The sequence below is a fragment of the Epinephelus fuscoguttatus genome, linkage group LG15 (assembly GCF_011397635.1).
Source record: "Epinephelus fuscoguttatus linkage group LG15, E.fuscoguttatus.final_Chr_v1".
NCBI classification, from domain to species: domain Eukaryota; kingdom Metazoa; phylum Chordata; class Actinopteri; order Perciformes; family Serranidae; genus Epinephelus; species Epinephelus fuscoguttatus.
Window position 1 is genome coordinate 23,771,521 of NC_064766.1, and position 22,886 is coordinate 23,794,406.

The following is a 22,886-nucleotide window of genomic DNA, read 5'->3' on the forward strand; positions in this document are numbered from 1 at the left end:
CCACAGGAAGCCGAGCATGGAAGTCTACCATTGCCCCACGCCCAGATCTCTCCATCGCACGCACAGTTGGCCAGCTACTGAAATATAGTGCAAAAGTCATGTATGACACACAGAGTGAAACAAACATCACAGCTTTTGATCTTTTGTGTTTTATTAAAGACATTTCATCTTTGTCTTACAGTTTCTTCGTACAAAATTTCACGACATTACAAAAATATGGAAAGGCATTTTTTTTTATTTAATAAACATGTACTGAAGCTGTCTGCATTGAGAGCTTTGTTTTTTTTTTCCTCATAAAACTTAATATTCACAAGTTGTCAACTTTACAGGATAACATCTGCCAAGCTTTGCCTCGTTAAAGCAGCACGTTTTACATTTACACAGGTCTCGACACACAAGTCATAGTGGGTGTTTCTTCAAAGGATATACTGTATATATACATGATACAGTATTGTACAATGTATGGCAGCACGCAGAATTTTCTGATGCTGTATAAGTAGATTTTTAAGACGTGGGAAGAAAAAACTAGTTTCCCTATGAGCATCAGATCCAAGTGTGTCTCAGTTAGGCATGGGACGATATTAAAATTTAATAGACAAACAGATCCTGGACAAAATAATTGCAATTCACAATATTATCATGATGATCACCAAAATATGCTTAAAACTCTTAAAATGGCACCAAAATATTATGGAATTACCTTACCTAATATTTTTATTGCATCGTTGATAGGACACACAGTTTTTGTGAACATCCCTTTTCATGAATATCAAAATAAACAATCTTAAAAAGCAGAGCTGGTCAATTATTTCAAATGGCATCATATCTTTTCATATGAAATATACCTTTGTGGAGTATTTTTTATTTTTGGCTGCCCAGCAGTCTGTTTGGGTGCAGCTGGACATAATATTCACAATTATGCCAATAATGAAAATTCACTACAACCAACTTATTGTTTTTTGTTGTTTTTTTGCGTGAATTACGATAAAATCATATATCGTCCCATCCCTAGTCTTAAAACTGAGTTAGTATGATGCTTCCAGTCAGTGGTTTTAATTGTTTTTTTCTTTCTAAAAAGTTAATTACATTAATGTCATACAAACATATTAGCATCATTATTACTTAAAATTCAAGATAATGATTTTCGTCCTCTATAATGCAGAGCCTCATTGCAGCTCTACTGTATTACTTTACAAGACTCTATGAGATATTAAATGGTTACAATGTGCCAAAATAATGACTTTTTAAACATTGCTAAATTGTGTTTTGATACTGAAAATTTTCTGTAAGTAACCACTGCTCTAGGACGTCCCTGTCTTTATTTTAAAGGAGACCTATTATGCTTTTTACTTATTTTCTGTCATATGTGTAATGTCACAATGTTGAATGTTTATATCAAACAAACGGCCAAAGTTTCAAATAATGAGGTAAATGTATGGAAAAGTAATCCCTGTGAGCAAAAACCTGTCAGAAATTTAACTACAAGCTGACTTCAGTTTGTACTAGATTTCTTTATATGGTCATCTGCTCCAGGCACATTATGTAGCCTACAATGCTACATGTAGCTGCATGCACTGTTGGGAGAAATTTGTCTTCAGGGATTACTGTCAGGAAGCACTTTCCTGGTTAGGTTAAGATAAAAGTAAGCCCTGAAGGCAAACTTCTCCCATGTAGCTACATGCTAACATCAGGGAAACATGGAATCTTGGATGTTGATAATTTCTCCTCATTTCAGATATCTCTGCTGGAACATGTCTGGTTGCGTTTAGACGCAACCAGATTTTTCATGGTAAAAAGTGTCACTATTACCCGTTACAGTCATTCCCCTGGCAGCAATGACAGTGCAGATACCATGGATGTATAAAGAGAACTGGATACAACGCTGAAGGGTGGCCCCTGTTCAGTTCTATAAAAGCTGCTCAGTGGTGCATGAAACTAAAAAAAACCTCTATTTCCACTGTGTGACATTATCCAGATCTTTCACACTGTGGGGGCCATAGAGCAAGTGCGCTCGAGACTTGCGGCAGCTGAACAGCTAACTTGTAGTGTAGCGCTCCGCAAACTTGAATGTAGGTAAAATGATCTTATCTTGTAGTTCTTTGAGAGTTTTGTAATGTTATTTGGGGTTGTGATGCCCAAAAAACTTTCCACTGATTTACAGACGACTCTTTCAAATGTATGTCTACAGGAAAAAGCCTTTTTGGGCCTCATGGCATCACATGATGAACCCAGATGGTGTTATTTCACTTTTGGCCACTATTTAAGATTGGTTTAACGCCTAACGCTGTTCCTGTGGGCTTGGCAGAGATGCCAGGGATGCAGATACAGAGCAGACTGAGCTTTTTTGGGAGGGGGGCTGAAATTGACAGGTGTTAAAATGATGCGATTCAGACAGAGGGTGACTTCAGATGTTCCAGCACAGACAGTATGAGTAAAATAAAGTTTTTCTGACCATTTAAGCACGCAAACATGTTCTAGTAGAAGCCAAAAATACAAGTATGAATCAGAAAATGAGCATAATAGGTCCCCTTTAGGTGTGTATAGATACATATATATGCCTGTGTTGCATACGGTATATCACAGGATTTCTCAGTGATGTGAATCATCACTATGATTAGTAACAGTAAAGTACATGAACAGCACGTGATGCTTTTTTCCCCCACAGTGTTCCTGTCTCGTGTTACATGTGTCTGTTGGAGCAGGTGCCTGTTCTCTGGCTGAAAAGAGGCACACTTGTTGGCTATAAACACTGAAATATATAGACATGACATTAAGACACATTGGCACTCACTCTCAGAAAGGCCTCACCCAAACACACACACACAGACACAGAAATTAACTACATATGAGCATACGCAAGGGACACACACTCTCACACACACTCTGACCTAACACTTGTGAGCACCCGTCTGGTACATATAACAGACAGTCATTTCATTAAATGGCTCAGTGGGGGCTCGTCCTAGCCAGCAGAAAGAGGCCCACATCCAACACATATGCTCTCGCCGTACTTTCCACCTACTGTAACTTATGTGTGCCTTCTGAGGAACACGACATTATGATCATAACAAAAAGCTTACACCGTCTTACAAAGCTTTCCAAAAGCTTCACTTCAGGTCATTCAAGTGGTGACAAACAGTACTGAGTTTAGCTAAAATAGTGCTATAAATCACACATATTTGTAATAAAACCAAACCAAAACAACATCCTTCATGAAATCAAGGACTTTGTTTTTTTGTCATGATTTGTTATGAGTCACACAGTGAGGGAGTGGCAGGAGTATTAGTGTAGCTCCCACTGGATGCAGCAGAGGGGAGAAAGCACATAAGGCACACTGAGCTTTGTTGACAGCTGCCATTTCTCAGTTTTGTTTCGTCTCAGACTTGTGTTCATGGAAAGGCCTTGACAGAGGAGAATCTCCAATAATCTTCATAACAGAGGAGGTACAAATAGTCCTCTCTCTTTTCCACATTAAAATGTCTGGTTGCACCGAGGAAAAAGATGAAACTTTCCGATGAGAAAGCAAAACTCAGTTGACTGTTTTCCGTAGCCTCCTTTCATCCTCTGAGATTCCATATTTGTCTGCATTATCCAGCTTGTTGGGAGTTTGTTTTATCCAGTATTGACCAGTGGCTGTAGTAGTGATTTAAATGGCACAGGTCAGGAGTACGTACAGTCAGTATGCAGCCTTCTCTATGCCATGATGAGATGGTTGCTCCGCTCTCTGATGTCTGCTGGAGGAACAAGATCTTTCTTCACTGGGGTCGGCGACAGGTTAGAACGTCTTCCTTTGGGTTTGAACAAATCAGACACAAAGAATACCTGTGGAGGGAAGAGAAAAATGTGACCATCTCACTCGCCAAGTGGCTTATTCAGAATAAATAATCAATGCTGTTACCAAGAACAATGACAAGTAGCTAACAAGCTACATTTTAAGGGTGCAGTAATAAATTGATTAAATGTCAACTACTGAATTAATTGTCAACTGATTTGATAATCCATTAATCGGTTTGAGTAAACTTTTAAAAAGAAAAGTCAAAATTCTCTGATTACATCTTCTTAAATATGAATATTTTCTTGTTTCTTTACTCCTCTATGATAGTAAACTGAATATCGTTTGGTTATCTTAGGACAAAATAAGACTTTGGAGGACTTTACCTTGGGCTTTGGGAAACACTGATCATCAATTTTCACCATTCTCTGACATTTTATAGACCAAATCAACAGATTATTGAACAACGAAAGTAATTATTACTTGCAGCCCATATTTGGAAACAATAACCCCTTGGATCATTTTTTTTTCTTGACAGTTTTCATTGTAATGTCACTTCCTTTCCTTTACAGATACAGTATGGAGTTCCTCATGGTTCTTTACTTGGTCCCCTTCTGTTTCTATTTTCATGCACCCTCTCTACAACATATCTTCTTCTTTTATTGTAATGCTAACAACAGCCAAATATATACAATACAATACAAATAGCTGAAATCAAAATACATTGTACACATTGGTCCAAAAATCTCTGACCTTATTTTTTGAAATTTTAGAATTAAATTAAAGATGCTGATAAACTCATTGATTAAAAAGTACTGACTTGTTTAGCCGCTCTTTTGTAATCACACATAAAACTAATCATCTGTCTCTGTCCGTCTGCTTGCGTGTGTCGAGGATTGATACTACTCTAGTAGTAAAATAACGCAGAAAAGAAACTAAACCAGAAGCCAAAACTATCCATGGCAGATCAGCGCTGCAGTGATAGTTTCACTTAAAAGTACAGTTTGGTACCTAACCCTAGCAGGAATTGTTGGTTAATATTTGTAAAAAGTGTCAGCATCAACAGTGAATTTGAAAGAGAACCCCAGATTTACTCTTTTGCTATATTTATGCTTTTTTTCAGCGCCGTGTCCTCAATTTTTGTAGCTTAATTTTTAATGTCTGGAGCTTATGGTCCGGCACTTGGTCACTACCTTTTTATAAAGTCCTGACCTTACATGAGTGCTGTGGGGGTACAGGTCTATAAACGTCCCAAACACAGAAAATAATAATTCATGCCACTTATTTTGCCCACATAAGGGAATACTGTTATTAGGCTGAATAACTCTGCATTTAATCAACAATTCACACACGTGTCACACACTTCCAGTAGGTCATAAGCGATGATTGAGAGGGTAAAAGCCTATACATTCTTTAGGAAAGTTATGCAGAGTAAGGCCACTCAAATTGTTAATGGTTTGTAATCTGATATAAAGTATCATAATATTACAACATAATAGAAACACTCACTATGCAGTAGGCCACCAGGGCTCCCTGCACAAAACCCGCCAGGACATCAGTTGGGTGGTGCTTGTGATCAGAGACACGGGACAGGCCGGTGTAGAAAGACATCATGATGAGAGTGAACTGGGTCAGAGGGCGCAGCAGGCGAGCTCCGTGCCAAGTGAAACGAGACTGCAGGTAAAACTGTAAGCGAGACAGAACTTTGAGGTGATATAGAAAAAATTTATTGTCTGGGGAGTGAATTTGTTCTTAACATGGTGTGTATTTATACGCAGTACAACAGAATGTGTGTTAAAAACAATTCAGTGACTCACCACCAGGTAAAGCATGGTGTACATGGAGAATGATGCATGTCCAGAGAAGAAAGACTTCCTGAGAACAAGAGGACAATTTGCATTTTACCACAGCTTGCAATCTGCACAGATACATATGTAAACTTTACAAAAAAAAAAACAGTTAAAATAGTATGATGTTAAACATTTTTATTGCAAAACATGCGACTCTATGTGTTTCTCTCTCCAGTGATCATAATACCTGGCCTCCTGAACTTTGCTCTCTGGCCCCTGACATTGGTAGTCAGTGATGTAACCCAGGGAGCAGTTGATAGTGGAGAAGTCAGGTTTGCACACATCGAGGAAATGAGGACGCATGCGACCCACTGACACTTTGGCAATGTCAGTGAAGGACTGGCTGATGGCGCAGCCAAAGACGAACACGCCCACCTGCTTGTATAGAGCAGATATGTACGGGTTCCCGACAAAAGACTTGGATCCCTCGTTCAGGAAGTAGATCCTGTAGCTCTCCCCGATGATGATCTGAAGGGACAGAAGTGATGGTGACATCAGTGAAAATCACGATTTTGACACCTTAATTCCTAAGCACTTAATTCACATCTCCTGAGTGCTCTGTGAAAATGTGTGAGTGCAGAGGAGCCAAAATATTTTATGAGGAACAGGACAGCACTTTTAAGTTATGTTACTTGGACAGGGGAGTGTGTTTGGCCAGCCAAGTGTGACTCTAATATTTCACATGTGATTTTATACTTAACTTAGGCCCTGTCTACACAACAGAGATATTTTTGTAGACAGATATTTTCCTCTACCTTTTGGCCTCTTGTCTACATGCAAACAAAGATTTAGGTCACTAAAAACACCTTCTAAAGTGCAGATTTTTCAAAACTCTGGTTCAGTCAGGAACACTTGTCATAGATTTAACCATTTATCGCAACAAATGGAAATACAGTTATGTTTGGCGCTGAGGGCTCCACTCTGCTTTGCAAAAACAGGGAGCGCAATGCAGAAACTTTGACCTTAATGCCATATTAGGACTCTGAATTAGGAAGGTGGAGGTAAAGCTTTGCCAGCAGCAGCGGCAGTGGTGTGTGGCAGCATTGGTGAAGCAGAGATGAGTGAGTAGGAAGCCATATTAAATGGACCGCCTTGTTGTGAGAATGGACTGTGATTTGTATGAGAGTGATTAGACACAATGATCCAATCAGCTGGCTGTCTGCTGACTACAGCTGGGGCGTATGACTTCCGTGTCCTGCGTGAACCAACGCAAAGTTTCATTTACTTACTTTTATCCCTATGGACGTGTAAAACATAGCGTTTGGGAAACAATGACGTCATCCCTTAAACTCACACATGCCCACTGTTGCGTCATGTAATGAGTGTGAGCCTAAAACAGACAGGACTACAGGTTTGTTTACATTTTGTTAGTACTGCTTCGACTAATGACTTTACATTTAACCTTACTATTGCTGCACAACACCATGCATGAAAGGCGGCATCTGCTGAACCCAATTCTTTTGCGCTACCTCAGCATTTGCGGTTTTGACATCTGACAGAAACGGCGATTGAATCAGGATTGGTTAAACCAGCAGATGGTGGGACAATGTTAAGAGTGAAACAGCTGTGGATAAGGCATTGAGGGAAAACTTTTGCATGTCAAGAGCATAAGGGGCTGTACACATGCCGTGTTTTTTGCACCCTCAAATTCATTGTTTTCACCGTAGACGCGCGGCAAGTGCGCTCGAATGCGAGAGTGACACAAAAAGGCACAAAAGTAGCGTCCCGCGCCCGACCCCGTATCTTCCAGCTGGTTAATGACCTGGCATGTGTACGGCTCCAAACTTGTATCTTTGAGTGAGTTCCTTTGTCTTTATACTGCAGTGGAGACAGCGGTGATGAGATCTCCAGCCATGTTTTGAAAAAGGTAAACTGCACTTTACAGCCTTTGCAACGAGGGGAGAACGTGGGAGTCAGCTAACGCCGGCAAGTGTTTGGTGTCATTTTGGCATTGTGTGCACAGAGATATTTTATAAAATGAAGGTCATGTGGACAGATACAAACAAGGAAAATATCCATTTCTAAAAAATATCTGTATATGTGCAGACAGGGCCATCATCTGAATATAACAATAGTCGAATAAACCTGTACTATTAAGGTCTTTCATAGACATTCTCTGTCACCACCATTTTTAACATTAAGACACTGTAAACTTGTAAATTTCACATTATAAACAGCACTTAGCTTTCAAAGACTTCTGTTGAAATGTACATCAGTGTGTTTCTCAGTGAAGGTGGACATTTGGAACCAGGCTATAAAGAACTGAAGTGATGTATGTGACTAAAATAACTTTGTTCAGGATCAAGATGTTATTATGGTGGCTAAAACAGAATTCAGTGATTCCTTCTGAAGTGGTTGAAAAGGGCTCCATTACAGCTGAATGTGTTTACCTGTGTCATTCTACTTCTGAGAGAAAACAGCGAGGCGACGTGGGAGGCAACTCAAACTGTCCGCCATGTATAGTTTTCTTTAAGTGTGTAAATAAACCACCATCTAAAACCGACGACTGACGTGTGGGGGGGAGGTGGACAGCCATAACTCACAACAGCTGTTCCAGCTCCAAACTGCCTTCCCAACCCCCTCATCCCGTTGTCTTCCAGTAACTCGCAAATGAAAGTGTGGAAGAGGAGTAAGAACGAGAGTGTGGGGGAGTTTCCAGGGAGAAAGTGAAGGGATGGAGGGCAGAGGGAGGAGGAGAAAGAGGAAGGTGAGAGGAGGAATGAGGAGTGGGGTTGGAGGGAGGGAGGGAGCGGGGGAGGCACCGCTGGTTCTAATCAGCAGAAATGCTGAGCTAGGCGACGTGTCTGATTCTGGTGGCCAGACTCTGCCAGGCGCATGTCGGGGGCACGTTTGTTTTTCATCGCTCCGGCTGCCTCTCTCAAACGGCTCCGATTTCACAAGGGATGTCTGGCTGTTTTCATGTTAGTATCTCGGTTTCATCAGACATTCTTTCAAGGGGCGCAGAAATAAATCTCATTCTGGGAAACACTCTCTGCAGAGGGATAGCCTTTACGGAGATCTAACAAGCTGATAGAGTGTGTTGTTTTCCACCATCTAGGCCTTTAGAGCCAGCTCGATAAAGCCCAGCTGCTTCCATGGGAAAGAGGGAAGGGGGAGAAAACACATCTGGTTCCCCTTGTGAGAAAGATTTAACTGTGTGAATGAATAAATGAATTGGCATTGGAGGATATGGAGCTGTTACACTGAGACCTCAAGAGATAATCGTGGGGGCAAGATGCTGATTTGTGGCTTATGTCAAATGACTTGTATTTCCAAAGTGGTGTTTTCATTTCTCCTAAAAAAGATCTGCATAAATTATGAAGGCTGTGGCCTCTTGTGATTCTCAGCTGTGTTTAGCGGGAAACGAAGCGCTAAATATCCTAATGTTGGTGTTTTCTGGTTCAGAAAACACAAAGACTGGCTAGAACGCTCCGGGGGGGGAGATGGATTGTAAAGTCACGTTTTGCGAGGGGAAAATTAGATATCTGGCAAAGTCTTCTTGTTTTGGGCCCTCACCACAATTCCACCCTGCCAATTACAGCATTTAACCGAACAACCATTGCGTCAACCATAATTACACAGGGCCAGGACGCCTTCTCACCATGAAAACCCCTTGTGGCCCCAAGCCCATATAGTAGTCTGCTCTCCAGGAAGAGGGCACTACTGGCTACAGGGAGAGATGGGCCATGCCATGAGGTAAGGCACCTTCCCACTGCTGGTGTGCCAGGTGACAACTGCACATGCTACGGCAGTGCTGAGTAAGAACACAGAGCAACTAGGAAGTTTCTAAAGAATTTTTCTGCTGCTGTGTTTGCTACCCCATTGCTATCAATTAGCATTATCAATGTGAAGCTAACGTGTTAGCAGCTGTTGAGACTTTGCTAGATGTTGTCAGGTGGCACATTGTTGCTTATTAGTTGTTGCTAAGGTTTAGCTTCTGGGTTGCTACATAAAGTTGCTGCAGTGGTTCCCAGTCTGTTTACAGGTGGTTGCCACATGGTTGATATGGCTTTCAGGATGATCTCTAGCAGTTTAATAAATGGTTGCTAAGAGGTTGCTGAGGTGTTACAGTCCAATGGTCAATTTCCAGGTTAAATTAAAGGGACAGTTCACCCCAAATTAAAAATGCATATTTCTCCTCTTACCTGTAGTGCTGTTTATCAGTCTAGATTGTTTTGGTGTGAGTTGCAGAGTGTTGGAGATATCAGCTGTAGAGATGTCTGCCTTCTCTCCAATATAATGGAACTAGATGGCACTCAGCTTGTGGTGCTTAAAGCGCCAAAAAAATACATTTGGAAAAACTCAACATCAATGTCTCTTTCCAGAAATCATGACCTGGTTACTGAAGATAATCCACAGACCTTGTTGTGAGCAGTTTCATGTAGGAACTGTTTTCTTTCTACCGCACTACCGAGATCGTTTATTGCTCTATGTTCCTTCTCACAATCTGAGATGTTTGGATTCATCTTTTCTTGTTATTCAGAGGTCTAGATTAATTTACTAAGGTGATAGAGCCTTGGCAGTCAGAGCTCCACGACTTGGGATTGACCTGTCTGAGGAAATCAGGGCTGAGAACTCTCATCTTTAAAATCACTTCCGAAAACCTACTTGTTTAAAATTGACATTGGGTGATTTTAACTGCTGTGTATTCTGTTTTTATTGCTTTTATCTTGTTTTATTTGCTTTGTCATTTATTCGATTTTGTAAAGCACTTTGTAACTCTGTTTTGAAAGGTGCTAGCCTATATAAATAAATATTATTTTTATGATTACTACTGCTAGCTCACATTGCACCACTGAGCAAGCTAACGTTACAGCTCAGCCAAGGAGGACGCCATTAATGATTACACGAGCACAAGGTTGGAAGGTGTAGTTCAGTAGAAAGAAAATAGTTCCTACATGAAACTTCTCACAACAAGGTCTGTGGATTATCTTCAGTAACCAGGTCATGATTTCTGGAAAGAGACGTTGATGTTGAGTTTTTCAGATTTTTTTTTGGGCACTTTGAGCACAACAAACAAGAGCAACACTCTGCAACTCACACCAAAACAATCCAGACTGATACACAGCACTACAGGCAAGAGGAAAAGGAAGAGGAAATATGGGTTTCTGATTTTGGGGTGAACTGTCCTTTAAGACAGATGGAAATGGGGCTGTATGTGCAGTGAAACAATAAGATGTAGGGATTATTTGTAATTTAAAAAACACTATTTAGGACTGCTGCAGTAATGTGTTTTATTAGGTGAGGGTATGGTTTAATTAAGGTTTGGATGTCAGGGTGGAGAGTTCTGTTATGTTTTGCTGCACTAATTTAGAAGAAATGGCTACTGCTATTATGTTAATATACATACACACTACACCTAGTCTACACTGTCCATATCAGCAGCAGGACAGAAGCTGCATGTCAGTATCTACACTGGATGTTTTTGAGCCACAGCATGTCTGTGAATTCAGAAGTGTTTTAAGAGAGCTCAAAGGTCAGTGCACAATCATGTACTTAGATTCTAGACAGGTAACTGCGACACAAAGCATTTTTTGCCTTTCATTTTTTCCCACTTTTGCATCTAACCGAAATGCTAACCATTATGAAGCTGCGTATATAGGTGCATTACTCAAAATGGAAAGCATGTCACAAAACCGTGGCAGAAAAATGTATGGAACAGATTTAACTTTCAACCTCTGAGCTGTGGCAAATAGATAAAAATGAAATTCAATAACAGGATGTTGGGATGACAGTTTATTGTGCAGATCCTAGATGCATCCTGACTGTTTTCTCCCAGGAGATTGCAGCAAACAACTCAACACTTCACTCGCTAAAGTGCCTTAATCAACCGAGTCATCTTAAGCCCCCGAGGAGAAAAGCCTTGAACAAATGTTGTTGACTGGTTTTTATCTGGAATGTGCTGAAGCCAATCAGAGGGGCTGATAGCACAGGTATGGGGAGGTGTTGCTTCCGTTATCATGGAGGATAATCTCAGTTTACAGCCCCAGTGAGTCAACAGTCAGATAAAGCCCTGTGATGGAGTGTGCAGGAGTGTATTCCTCTGAACATGTGTGCAGTGGGGATACGCAGGGTTTGCTTGGAGAAAATGTGCTGTAGTTGGAACAAATATAACAGTTTAAAACCTCTATATCATAATCTTGCATTTACAAATATTATTATAAACACATCAGAACCAATAGTGGAATTTTTAAAAATACTACAATGTGCTGCGGATGAGGCGTCAGTTGGTGCTGCTAGTAACGGTGAGTGCTGCTGAAACACAAAGAGTGATGATGACATTAGTGATCAGAGTGAGGTGACTTACAGAGAGGATGGTGATAAGAATGCCAGCAGCGCTAAGCACACCGTCGCTAATGGTGTCTCCATTTTTGGCCGGGTACTTGATGGACTCATCATCGCAGTAAAACCCTCTACGGTAAGGCTGAACAGCACTGGTCTCAATGACCAAGAAAGGCAGGCCGGCTAGTGTGAAGAAGCAGTGAGCGGCACAGAGAGGAAGAAGGGGGGCGGGGATGGGTGAGGGAAAGGGAGAGAGATGGAGGTGCTGGGTTAATGATACGCAAATTACGAGAGGTCGCGAGTACAAGCAAGATGCAACGAGGGAACATCTGGGACAGGCTCAATCCATTCTGAGGCTGTTATCTGTGACAAATCAAGAAATAATGAATCCAGCTTTGTTCAATATTCAGTGTTGGCGGTGACATTTGAGCACACCTGTGGCTGTCTTAAAGGACCATACCTATGTGTTACTGCTCGCCATTTTCCAAAGCACACCATATGTTTTTAAACTCTTTCTTCGGGCTCCTATTGGTTTCTATTAATTTCACTATAGAATGAGAATAAGCAGCAGACATCTGGCAAAAACTGGCAACCATTTTACAAGTACTGTTTACTGAATATGTTTGCTTGTTTTTTTTCATCATTTAAAGGTTGTTGTTTTTTTTTTGTTCACAATCAAATCTAATCTAATAATCTAATAAAAAAGAAGCTGATTTTGTGTTTCAAAGATATTTTTACGCAAAAATGACAAAAAAGGTAGTGGTTTCAGCTTCTAAAATTTGAATATTGTCTCATTTTCTACATATTCCATGGTAATACACTGAATATTTCAAAGTTTTGGACTATAAGTCACTTAAGACAAGCAGTTTACATAAGTTAAAGGTTCTGTCCATAACATCCAGAGCATTCATATAGCAGCTATTTCGGATAGCTTTTAGTTTATGGAATGATTATTCAGTTATCGGAAGAAAAGCAATTGCATTCTTACAAATGACTATTTTCTTAAAGCAGCAAAATCTTTAGTATATTTTACCTAATAAAATACTTAAACAGTTCATACATTTTTTACAGTTGTGAAAAAATTGGAAGGCCACGTCCTCAGGGTCAGGAATCAATCTGAAAGCTACCGATAATACACAGTAGCTTTGGAAAACGGTTGGCAGTAATGCACGGTATACATGATTTGCAACTAATGAGGTACAACATGTAAAACCACGGAGTGTGAGTCAGAGCCTGTCGAACCAATCACGTCTTTTGAGGTGTCACAAACCAGCCATCGGATGAAATGAGTGTCCCAACATGTGCTCTCTAGCTCTCTTGCAGTACCACAGCAGGACTTACTGAGACCACGGGCACAGAGACGCCCACGGCTGTGAGCACGGTAGTGGACACCGTGCTGTCTTTATAGGGCAGCCTGATGCTGTTGTCATTGCAGAAGAATCCTCTCTGGTAAGGCGGGAAGGGAGATTTGTGCAAAAACACAGCAACGAGCAACACTGTATGGTTGGACACACAGTGGACAGCTTCATCAATAGACAGTATCAACAGGAAGACACATAGAAAGGCAGACAAAGGCACACAGACAGAATTGGAGACATTCATACAAACATTTTAAAAACTCCCAGCAGACATGTATTCAGGTTACGTATCTCATCCTGTTTTCAGAACTGACAGTGATGCGGTCATGAGAAAGCGAGCCAAAATAAACAAAATAAAATGTGTTGGATATGATGCCAGAATCAAAGCTACATCATTGTTTTGGACTTAAGTGAACCTTTTATGCTTAGAATAGCATTAACTGATCTATAACAGGCTGAGTTAGCGCTGAAAGGATTGGATGTGTCATGTTCTTAAGAGAGAAACCATTGCTGCTATCTGACAAGGAAAAAAAACACACAAACAGTATCAGAGACATCCCTCCTTTCCTGCCGAGGCTTTCAAGTGCACTTAAAACGACCCACTTAAAGATCCCTTGAGGGGGTGTCTGCGTCTGATCAATTTAGTGTCTTTCGTCACTTAAAGTGGCAAAGAGATCTTATTTATCTCCGCACAACAAACAGAGTGGGTGTTACTGAGATGCAAGCCAAAAAGTACAGCTTATTTTTCCCCATTTACCAAAGGCTTCAGTGGAGGACTTTGAAATTGGAGTGTGGACGTGGTACCCAGGAGAGGCCTCAAATCTCTGACAGAATTGGGAAAACACTTTCAAATCACTTCAAAGCGCCACTTAACTGATGGCGGAGCTTTCAAGTCACTCTTTTTGAATAATTCTGCGATCTGCCGATACAAAGGAAAACAAACATCAGCGCTCCCTCTAACTCCTCTGTCTCTCTGTCTGAACAGCTAAGACGCACCGGGGTGCAGAGGTCAACGCTGAGTGCCGCTCAAGGCAGGATGACTGTGGTGAGGGGGGGCATGATTTCTCAAACCAAATGTCAACACAGGCTTCAGTCGCTGACTGCTGAGCCCCTCAACCCCCTTACATCCACACACACACACACACACAGCTGACTTTGGCCTTTGAAGGTCCAGCTGGATTGAGCTCAGGTTACAGACGGAGCTCTGCTGCCTGATGGGAACTCCAGAATGTCGGCCTTCCCTTCACATTCAGCAGGATTCACATTATTAACTTTCTCTTTTTATTCTCGCTCTTTAAACAAATAACCTGGACAGAGCTACAATCAGCTCCAGAGCAAGTCTGGTGGTGAGAGAAAGAGCAGGGTGGTGCTTTATGTCTCAGAGGTCTGTAACTGTAAAAATATACAGTACTTTATAGAACCCTACATCCTGAATGTCTGATCCCTTCAGTTTGCTTAGCCTGGCCATGAACACATTCACACAGGACTTCCAAAACAGAGACCTTGGCTTCCCAAACTGCTGATATGTACAGCAGGGCTTGAGGATAACGGCTGCCAGGTTGCCACTGAGAAACTGTCAACCAATTCTTTGCCTTTGGGTGCCATCAGTGGCAACCACTTTGTAACATGTACTGTAAAAGCCTGTCATTAGTTTTGTGTCCATCTGATTAATGGTTTGGGGTATTTTATACAAATAGGCTGATTTATCTTTGCCTTTATTAGGTTGGATTCATGTTAATGTATATTTTCAGACATTTTAATAAAACACAAACTTTCAAGAAAATAACAGTAACTCTGAGGACCCCTCTAAGGGTCATGGCCCCCTGTTAAAGACCTACTGTTAACTGTCGTGAAGCTGTCACATGTTTGTTTATGTCATATTTTCATCCTTAAACTGCGTAGTATCTTAATTACTCAAATATAAGCTGACTAAAAATGGCAACCACAATTTCAGTTACGTCAACAAAAAGCTGACAACTTTTGTTGGCACCAAAAGATAGTGACAAGCTCTTACTTGAAAAGTTAGTGTTGAGCCCTGTACATGTGTCTTAAAAAATAGCAGCACACGTGGCTGAAAGCGCTGGATGCAAACAGCATTAACCCCAGAGTCCTGACCCCTGCAAGTGCCTCTAAACTCCTTAGACTTGATACAAACCACAAGACCATAGGCAGAGGGTAGAGAGTGATGGAGACAGACAGAGAGGTGGCAAATGGATTGATGAAATAAAGTGACCACAGCTCTTAAGAAACCTGCACGCTGGGTCAAGTGCTTCAAACGGCTGATTGGAAAGAAGATAAAAAAGACAACCACAACAAGACACTGTCAGGTCCTGTTTTCCAGACACTCAGCTGGGGTTTCTTCCCCTCCATGCGTTTAAACAGTGCAGCATCAGCACTGAGAGCAGCATGTTAGGATTTTCCCCTCCTACCCTCTTCCTCCTTTCCCTCCTCTAACAACCAGGGGGCGAGGAGGAGGAGGCAGGAGGGAGGAGGGGGAGGGTGTCCTTGTCCTGCCAACAACAACACCAGTCGGCAGGCGTGGGTATGTCTTTAGCATTAGCTCAACATCAACCCAAAGACAACAGAAACAAACAAAACTGGAGCCGGACAGAGACATTTTTTTTCCCCCCAAAGTTTTCAGTTGCTAATGTCAACATCAGGTGTCCTCTGTTCGGTTCTGCCCTAAAGCACTTTCCTTAATAATCACCTGGGGAACTGAAAATAAGCAAACACTGTAAATGAAGAATGATGATGACTTTCTCAGCACATGACAGAGCGCCGTCCGTCTCGCATCAAAATGTGGGAGAAAACTTATCATTAAGGCACACTTGTTAGAATTTCCTACGCCTGCCCATTTGCCTTTCCCCTAGTTTGGCGGCAGCACTGGCAGCTCCATGTAGCTGCAGTTTGTGGAAACTAGAATCAATGTATAACCCTCACGCTGAATTAAATCCCCCATCATATTTTGGAGGCATTCGCCAAAACACCGAGTGTGACTGTTAAAACAAACAGACGCACATTTTCCATTTGCAGGGATCTCTCGCTGTCTGGTGTAGAAATGTATACATGTCTGAGGCAGTTGTGGTGTATACACAGATGTAGTTGTTTTTACTCGTAGCAGCCCCCACAAACCTGTCTCTCTCTCTGTCCGTCTGTCTGTCTGTCTGCAGAAAAACTGAGTTCATAGTTCCACTATGGAAGGGAAAAGCAAAGAGCATTTGCATTGAATTGCTGCTGGCTGTAACTGCTGCTTTTCTCACATTTTTTTGCTCCATTTATCATTCACATTTTTCAAGAAGAGCAGGTTTTAAACACCAGGCAGTTGAGAGTGTACATATCTGTTCCTCCTCTATTCCTCACAGCCCCTAAATACACACACATACAAAAGTAATTCTGACAACTGGCATTAACAATACATGTAGCTACATTAGCACTGCAACAATTAATTGATTTGTTATCAACAATTACATTAGCTGCCATTTGATTTGATAATCCTCTGATTCAAGCTTCTTAAATGTGAATATTTTCTGTTTTCTTTACTCTATGACAGGAAACTGAATATCTTTGGGTTGTGGACAAAGTAAGACATTTAAGGATCATCGCCATCTCTGGCTTTGGGAAACACAGAGACATTTTATAGAAACAAATTATCAAATAATCAAGGAACTAGAATTACAGTCTCGTGAGTGTATGCCTCCATGAACCAGTGAAGTTGCACTTCAAGCAACAAGTTGCCGTTTCAAGGTGGACACCCAAGATCAGTGTCACAATTCAGTATCTGATCAAATGTCTCCCCTTCTGTTTCTGACATATGACACTGAATAATGGTCAGGAAAGTGTTTTTGCAGAATGTTATGATGTGGCAGTGAAGATGACCTTTGGCCTTTTGGATATAAAATGTTATCACTGCATCATTATATCCAATGACATTTCTGTGAATTTTTGTCATGATTAGCGTATGAATTCTTGCGTTATTGCCAAAAACATGTTTTGTGAGATCACAGTGACCATTGACCACCAGATTCTAATCAATTCATCCTTGACTCAAAGTGAATGTTTGTGGCAAATTTGAAGCAATTCCCTCGTGGCATTTTTGAGATATTGTGTTCACGGGGACAAGACAGACGATGTCACAGTGACCTTGAACTTTGACCAATGAGACCTTGAACTCTTGGAAGTAGTTTCACTTCAACTTCATTCAAAACCTAAACCAAACTCTTTAGGGAGTCCTGGTCATACTTTTGGTTTCTGAAGTTTTGAGATATTTTAAGACTTCTCCCACATAAATACCACGAGCATGAGATACCAACATTACAAATAAGTGGGCAAACTGACCATTTAACTCTGACTGTCTACAGTTTCCTGTTTACTTGGTTCGACATCAAAAAAGAAGAGCCTGTGTTCACAAAACTGAAATACATAGGTGCATTTGTAGCTGATTAACCACCTTTTACCTACTGTTGTGCTGAACCAGGGCAAAAGCACACAGAACCATTATAAGACGATTAGCCAGAAAACATGAAAGCCACCTGCTACGGCTCAGTGTAAACTGAACCTGATCACCTCACCAGGGTTCAAGCAAACACTAAGTAACAGCCCCCTGCTTTCCTCAGCATCATTAGTCAGGACTTAGTTCCAGTCACCACTGAATCAGGGCGAATTTCTCTTCCAACGTACTGACTAATGTTATCTTTACTGGCACTGGGGGTCTACTGGGATCACACTGACCGGAGATAGTTCATGTGCATGGCAGAACAGGGGAGAGATATCCCTGGATGTAGTAACACTGCAATCAGTGTGAGAGAATGGAGAAGCGGTGATTACCAGCACTGGCCCACCATTTCCTCCTTGTGGTCGCTCTCTTTAAACCACATCTTTAGCCAGAAAAAAAAAACCCAGCTGGTTTGTTGACAAGCTCCTTTGTGTACAGAGCAAATCACGGGGATTTACCCTCCACAGAGACAAAAAGTAGACTGAAACTAAATATAACTAGTCAGAAAAAGACTTGTTTATGCTGTAGATTTTGTTTTTACAATGGTTGGACTGGTGCTTTACCCAAGCAGTTGCAACAATTTTGGCTTACGGTCAAACACTGCTCTGCTTTTTGCAATCTCATAACAATGTTCAACAGAAAACACATTGGAATGATCAAGGAAAATAAATTCCTGAAATGTGTGAATGGTCAAAGGCTTAAGATACCTCAGTGGATAATTTAGTAAAAAACAGTAAAAACCTCCTCAACAGTGAACACTGAAGGAATTCCAAAGCTCTGTTCAGACAGAGGGCTCGGCGAGGACGGAGCACCCGCCACAGGATGCGAAGACGCTGTCTGCGGACTTCACTACAAGCTAATTGGCTGTTGAAACAGTTGACATGCTTTACATTCTAAAACCAACCACTGGTGATTTGACCAGCTGAGTTGCAGGTGACACAATCAGCCGGCTTGAGTCGAGCTCAGACCAGCCAGTTCACACCACTGCAACTTTTCTCTACAACGTTCTAAAACGGTTTCGTCTCGTCGTCAATCTTTCGTCTGAACTGGGTTTAACCAGGAGAAGTTTCAGCTGGTTACAATCTGCAATCCTTACTGCTAGACACCACTAAATCCCCCTAAATCTTACACACTGGTCCTTTAAGACCCAAGGACGGGCAAACCCTTCACTAGTAATTTTGGGTTCAAACTTCGGCGTAACACAATAACACCCTTAAACCTGTGTCTGCAGCTGTTGAATATCACAGAACCTGTGCTGATGAACATGCACACACACTCAGGTCTGACCTTTTCACCACTTCCCTTAATTACTCCACACACACAGACACACACACACACACACACACACACACATATATTATGCCAGATGTGGAGATCAAAGGAATTCCTGCTGGTGTGGTATGTGAGCCATTCTGGAAAATATAATGAGGAGTCAAAGCAGAGGTACAGTACAGGTGTGGCTGGACAGACCAAAGAAATATCTCCCTCCTGGGGCAATTTATTAGTTCCCCCTCTGCCAGCACTATTTTGGTTAGGGGTGGTGGGGCTGAGGAAAACACACTTCCACTAGCTAAGCTAATGCATTTTTTGGAAAATGTGTAACTTCATAGCTGTTACAGCTAAATGTGTATATTGCTAATGGGGCATCACTTGCTGCTTAGGTAATGCAGCTTGTCGAGCTAGCTAGCTGAAACAGTTTGGCTGACACGAGTGTTTGGTGTAATAACATGATTAGCTTAGTTTTTTGGTATCTTTAAAGGTTCAATCACATTTGAATAATTTAACTGACATGTTTATTTAACCCATTCAGATCCCATGTCTGTTCCAATGGACATTATTTTTCCAGGATGTGTGGATCTATGATTACTATCATCTGAGTGCAAATGTACAGACTTATTTAATGAAATGTCTAGAGGCCAATCACAGTGTTCCACATTATCTAAATTGGACTGCATAGAGCCACGTCCCCTTTTTTAACAAGTATGGCCGACATAGGTTCTGGTAATAGCTAGATACCAGTCCCCAAGATGGAGCCAATCCATTCCATGGGAGTTGCTCGCCTGATGCATACGGCAAAAAAAAAGTTTTCTAGCTTCCGGTTCACATTGGTGGTATGCGGCCCACTGAATATGCGCAGTAGTGTTTCTCCTGCTGGCTGTGCCTGCAAGATCAATTTAAATTTTTATTTATGTTATCATTTAAATAATTAAACTATATATTTTGGGCGGGGCAACACAATGGTTTGAGTTGAAGGTGTGAGAAAGAATAGTATCAGTAACATTGTTAACACTGTGCTACATTACAGAGAAATACAAACCGTACTAATGAACCTTCATTAATATAGGCCTATATTTTATCTACAAGTGCACGTCACACACTGAGCGAGCTGCCTGTTAATGACGCTGTCAGCAAAGCAGTAATGATTGTGCTAAGTGGCTAATGGGCATGTAGCTACTTCCATGTTTCAGATGATACGTCATGTTTGTAGTCGACCAATGAAGATGAGTTTACATATCACCTTGGGTTCGTCCTTCACCTTCTCAAAGTGACCCCACACTTTGGATTTCCTGCCCGACATGTTATTAACTAGCCTGTGGAATAACTGCAGATACCAGCCCTGGAAATTAGGGGCCGTACACATGCCACATTTTTCTGGGTGCTACTCTTGTGCCAGATGTCAAGAGCACGGCGGAGGATTGCCGCTGAATTTGCTACCTTAACAAGCATCGTATAGCCTATTGACCTGAATCCTGAGAGCAGAGCTGATCTTCTTCCAGGTGCTGTTTATAAGTGTGTAGGCCTATTGTCCGTGGGACAGATGTAAAGCTCTGGGTAGCCCAACTTTTCCCTATTTATCAGACTGAATATGTACAGAAGAAAGGAAAGATATGTCGGCTGTGATTGGTTTGGTTTGTATTGGTTTCCTGTCTGACTGCTGTGCGTGGCCAATTCCTGTGTCTGTCCTTTCAAATTAAATACCCACATGGTCCGGTCATATAGGTTTTGATTTATTTTGACAGGGCGCAGCTCCTAATAGAGTTTCACATTTATTTTTTTTATTTTTTTCCTCTGACTAAGCGACCGATGAAATCTTGCCAACTACTGACCTTTCTGGTCGACTATTACGGGGCAACCCTAGAAACCTTGCACCTCTTAGTCTGGTCATGTAATGGGCCGAACTAGATGATTTTTAAGATACTTTGTCCATTGGTATGGACAGACAAAAAAAACATAATTAAGTATCCCATTTTATGAATGCATTTAGAGTTTAAAACCTCCATTACAATATTAAAATATTTATTTGTGTTTGGAACATAATAGGGCTCTGAAGGGGTTAAATATCATATGTAGCTTAGCTATACCAGTGTCTTAATGGTTTAAATTAACGTTACATTTGAATCAACGTTAAATTTAAGTCTTAACGGTCGTTTAGCTAGCTTAACCTGTTCTACATAGGACCGTTAGCTAACCTAAATTAAATGTCACAAATTAACTATGACCTTAACATTATATCATACTATATCGATAACGTTACTTGGGGAAAAAACTATGGCAGATAGTGAATAAAAACTTAATTTTGAACACGGTTTAATCCCTGTAAAGTTTACAGATAATATTATAATTAAACAATATAAAGAGTAAAAAAGCCACAGCAGATTAACGTAACCAAAAATCATCGTAGTAATACACATATAACGTTACACTTAGGTTTACATGTATATGATAGTTTAAATGTCATATATAGATGTATTTTATATAGAGTGGTAGTCTTACCTAAAAAGAGGCAGAAGAGGTCCACTCCCACCAGTAACTTTCTCCTGCTGTGGTCTTTGCAGTTATTGTTGTTGAGTGAACTCCCGCCGTTCCTCGTCTCGGCTGCCATACTTTTCTCATATATCAAACAGCGTTGCATTTAAAACGTGTTGTGTGCTTCAAATTAAAGGAAATAAAAACTGTCGTTACAAGCTTTCGCCGTGCGTTTGCTGTATTTCTACCTATGGGTGTCTACCGACTTGAGTCCTGAGGAGTCGTCGTCATGCAGGTCTATACTAATGTTAGTCTGCTGTTCACTAAGTACTCTGAGAATCTAACTGCTATAGCTCCTGTCTGTCTTCTGACAGTCACTACTCGCTTTCTTCTAACTTCTAACCATCCTTTGCTCCTTTCTAGAGAAGTAGTGGGAGTCCTATGACAGCCTTCAGAGGAAGCCGCTCCTCCTCCAGCTCCTCCCCTTTCAATTAATGCCATATGGCAGCTCCTTCACTCATGCTGATTCCCACACTCACCTCCTAATGCTCGCTACAACTCAGCAGGGCCAAAGGGGAATTCACCAGTGATGAAATTTAACTTACTCAAGCGTTTAAAGACAAATTCAGGGTACTTGTACTTTGCTTGAATATTTCCATTCCATGCTACCTAATACTTCTAATCCACTACATCTCAATGGGAAATTGGTCTTTTCTACATTACATTTGACTGATAGCTTTTGTTACGTCAAGGGACAATTGTCACTTTTTTTTTTTTTACATTCTCCTTCATAACTTACACCATCACCTTCACGAGAATGTAATGGAGAGGTCACAGTGAGGTTGGCCTTTGACCTTCAACAACCAAAGTCTTAGTTCATTGTTTAGTTCAAGTGGACACTTACCTTGACCTTTGACCACCAAAATCCATGTGGATTTGTGTACCAAATGTGATGAAATTCCCTCAAGTTGTTCTTCAGATATGGCGTTCATGAGAATAAGATGTGGTGGCAGTGACTTTGACCTTTTACCACCAAAATCTAATCAGTTCTTCGCTGAGTCCAAGTGGATGTTTGCGCTGAATTAAAAAAAAAAAAAAAATCCCCTAAGGCATTCTTCAGATATCGCATTCACAAGAATGGGATGGAAAGATTGACAACCTGAAAACATAATGTCTCCAGCCACTGCTTACAAATTATTTTCTTAATGCAAGTCAGTCAACTGGGGAACTTTTGCGGTTATACCTATTAGGCTATGAGTTTTACCCTAATTCACCTTTAGTGTCTCCCCTCAATCAGGGACAAACAATGTCATCAAAGGCTTAAATCATTAACAAATATTTATTAAATGTAAAAGAAACAAAAGAAAACCCAAACACGAAAGAAC

General features: G+C 41.0%; 1 protein-coding gene across 2 annotated transcripts; it reads right to left on the minus strand.

The window, feature by feature from the left end:
* Positions 1-2,247: 2,247 nt before the first annotated feature.
* Positions 2,248-21,928, minus strand: LOC125901596 (phospholipid phosphatase 3-like). Of its 2 annotated transcripts, none has more exons than XM_049597318.1 (6): positions 21,529-21,928; positions 11,930-12,087; positions 5,810-6,090; positions 5,590-5,647; positions 5,282-5,458; positions 2,248-3,822 (listed from the first exon to the last, which is right to left on the minus strand). In XM_049597318.1, exons 1-6 carry the CDS (start codon positions 21,665-21,667, stop codon positions 3,694-3,696), a joined length of 942 nt encoding a protein of 313 aa, XP_049453275.1. In that variant the 5' UTR covers positions 21,668-21,928; the 3' UTR covers positions 2,248-3,693. The 2 variants fall into 2 exon arrangements, with proteins under 2 accessions (XP_049453275.1, XP_049453276.1); XM_049597319.1 differs by lacking the exon at positions 11,930-12,087 and adding an exon at positions 13,246-13,400.
* Positions 21,929-22,886: the final 958 nt, after the last annotated feature.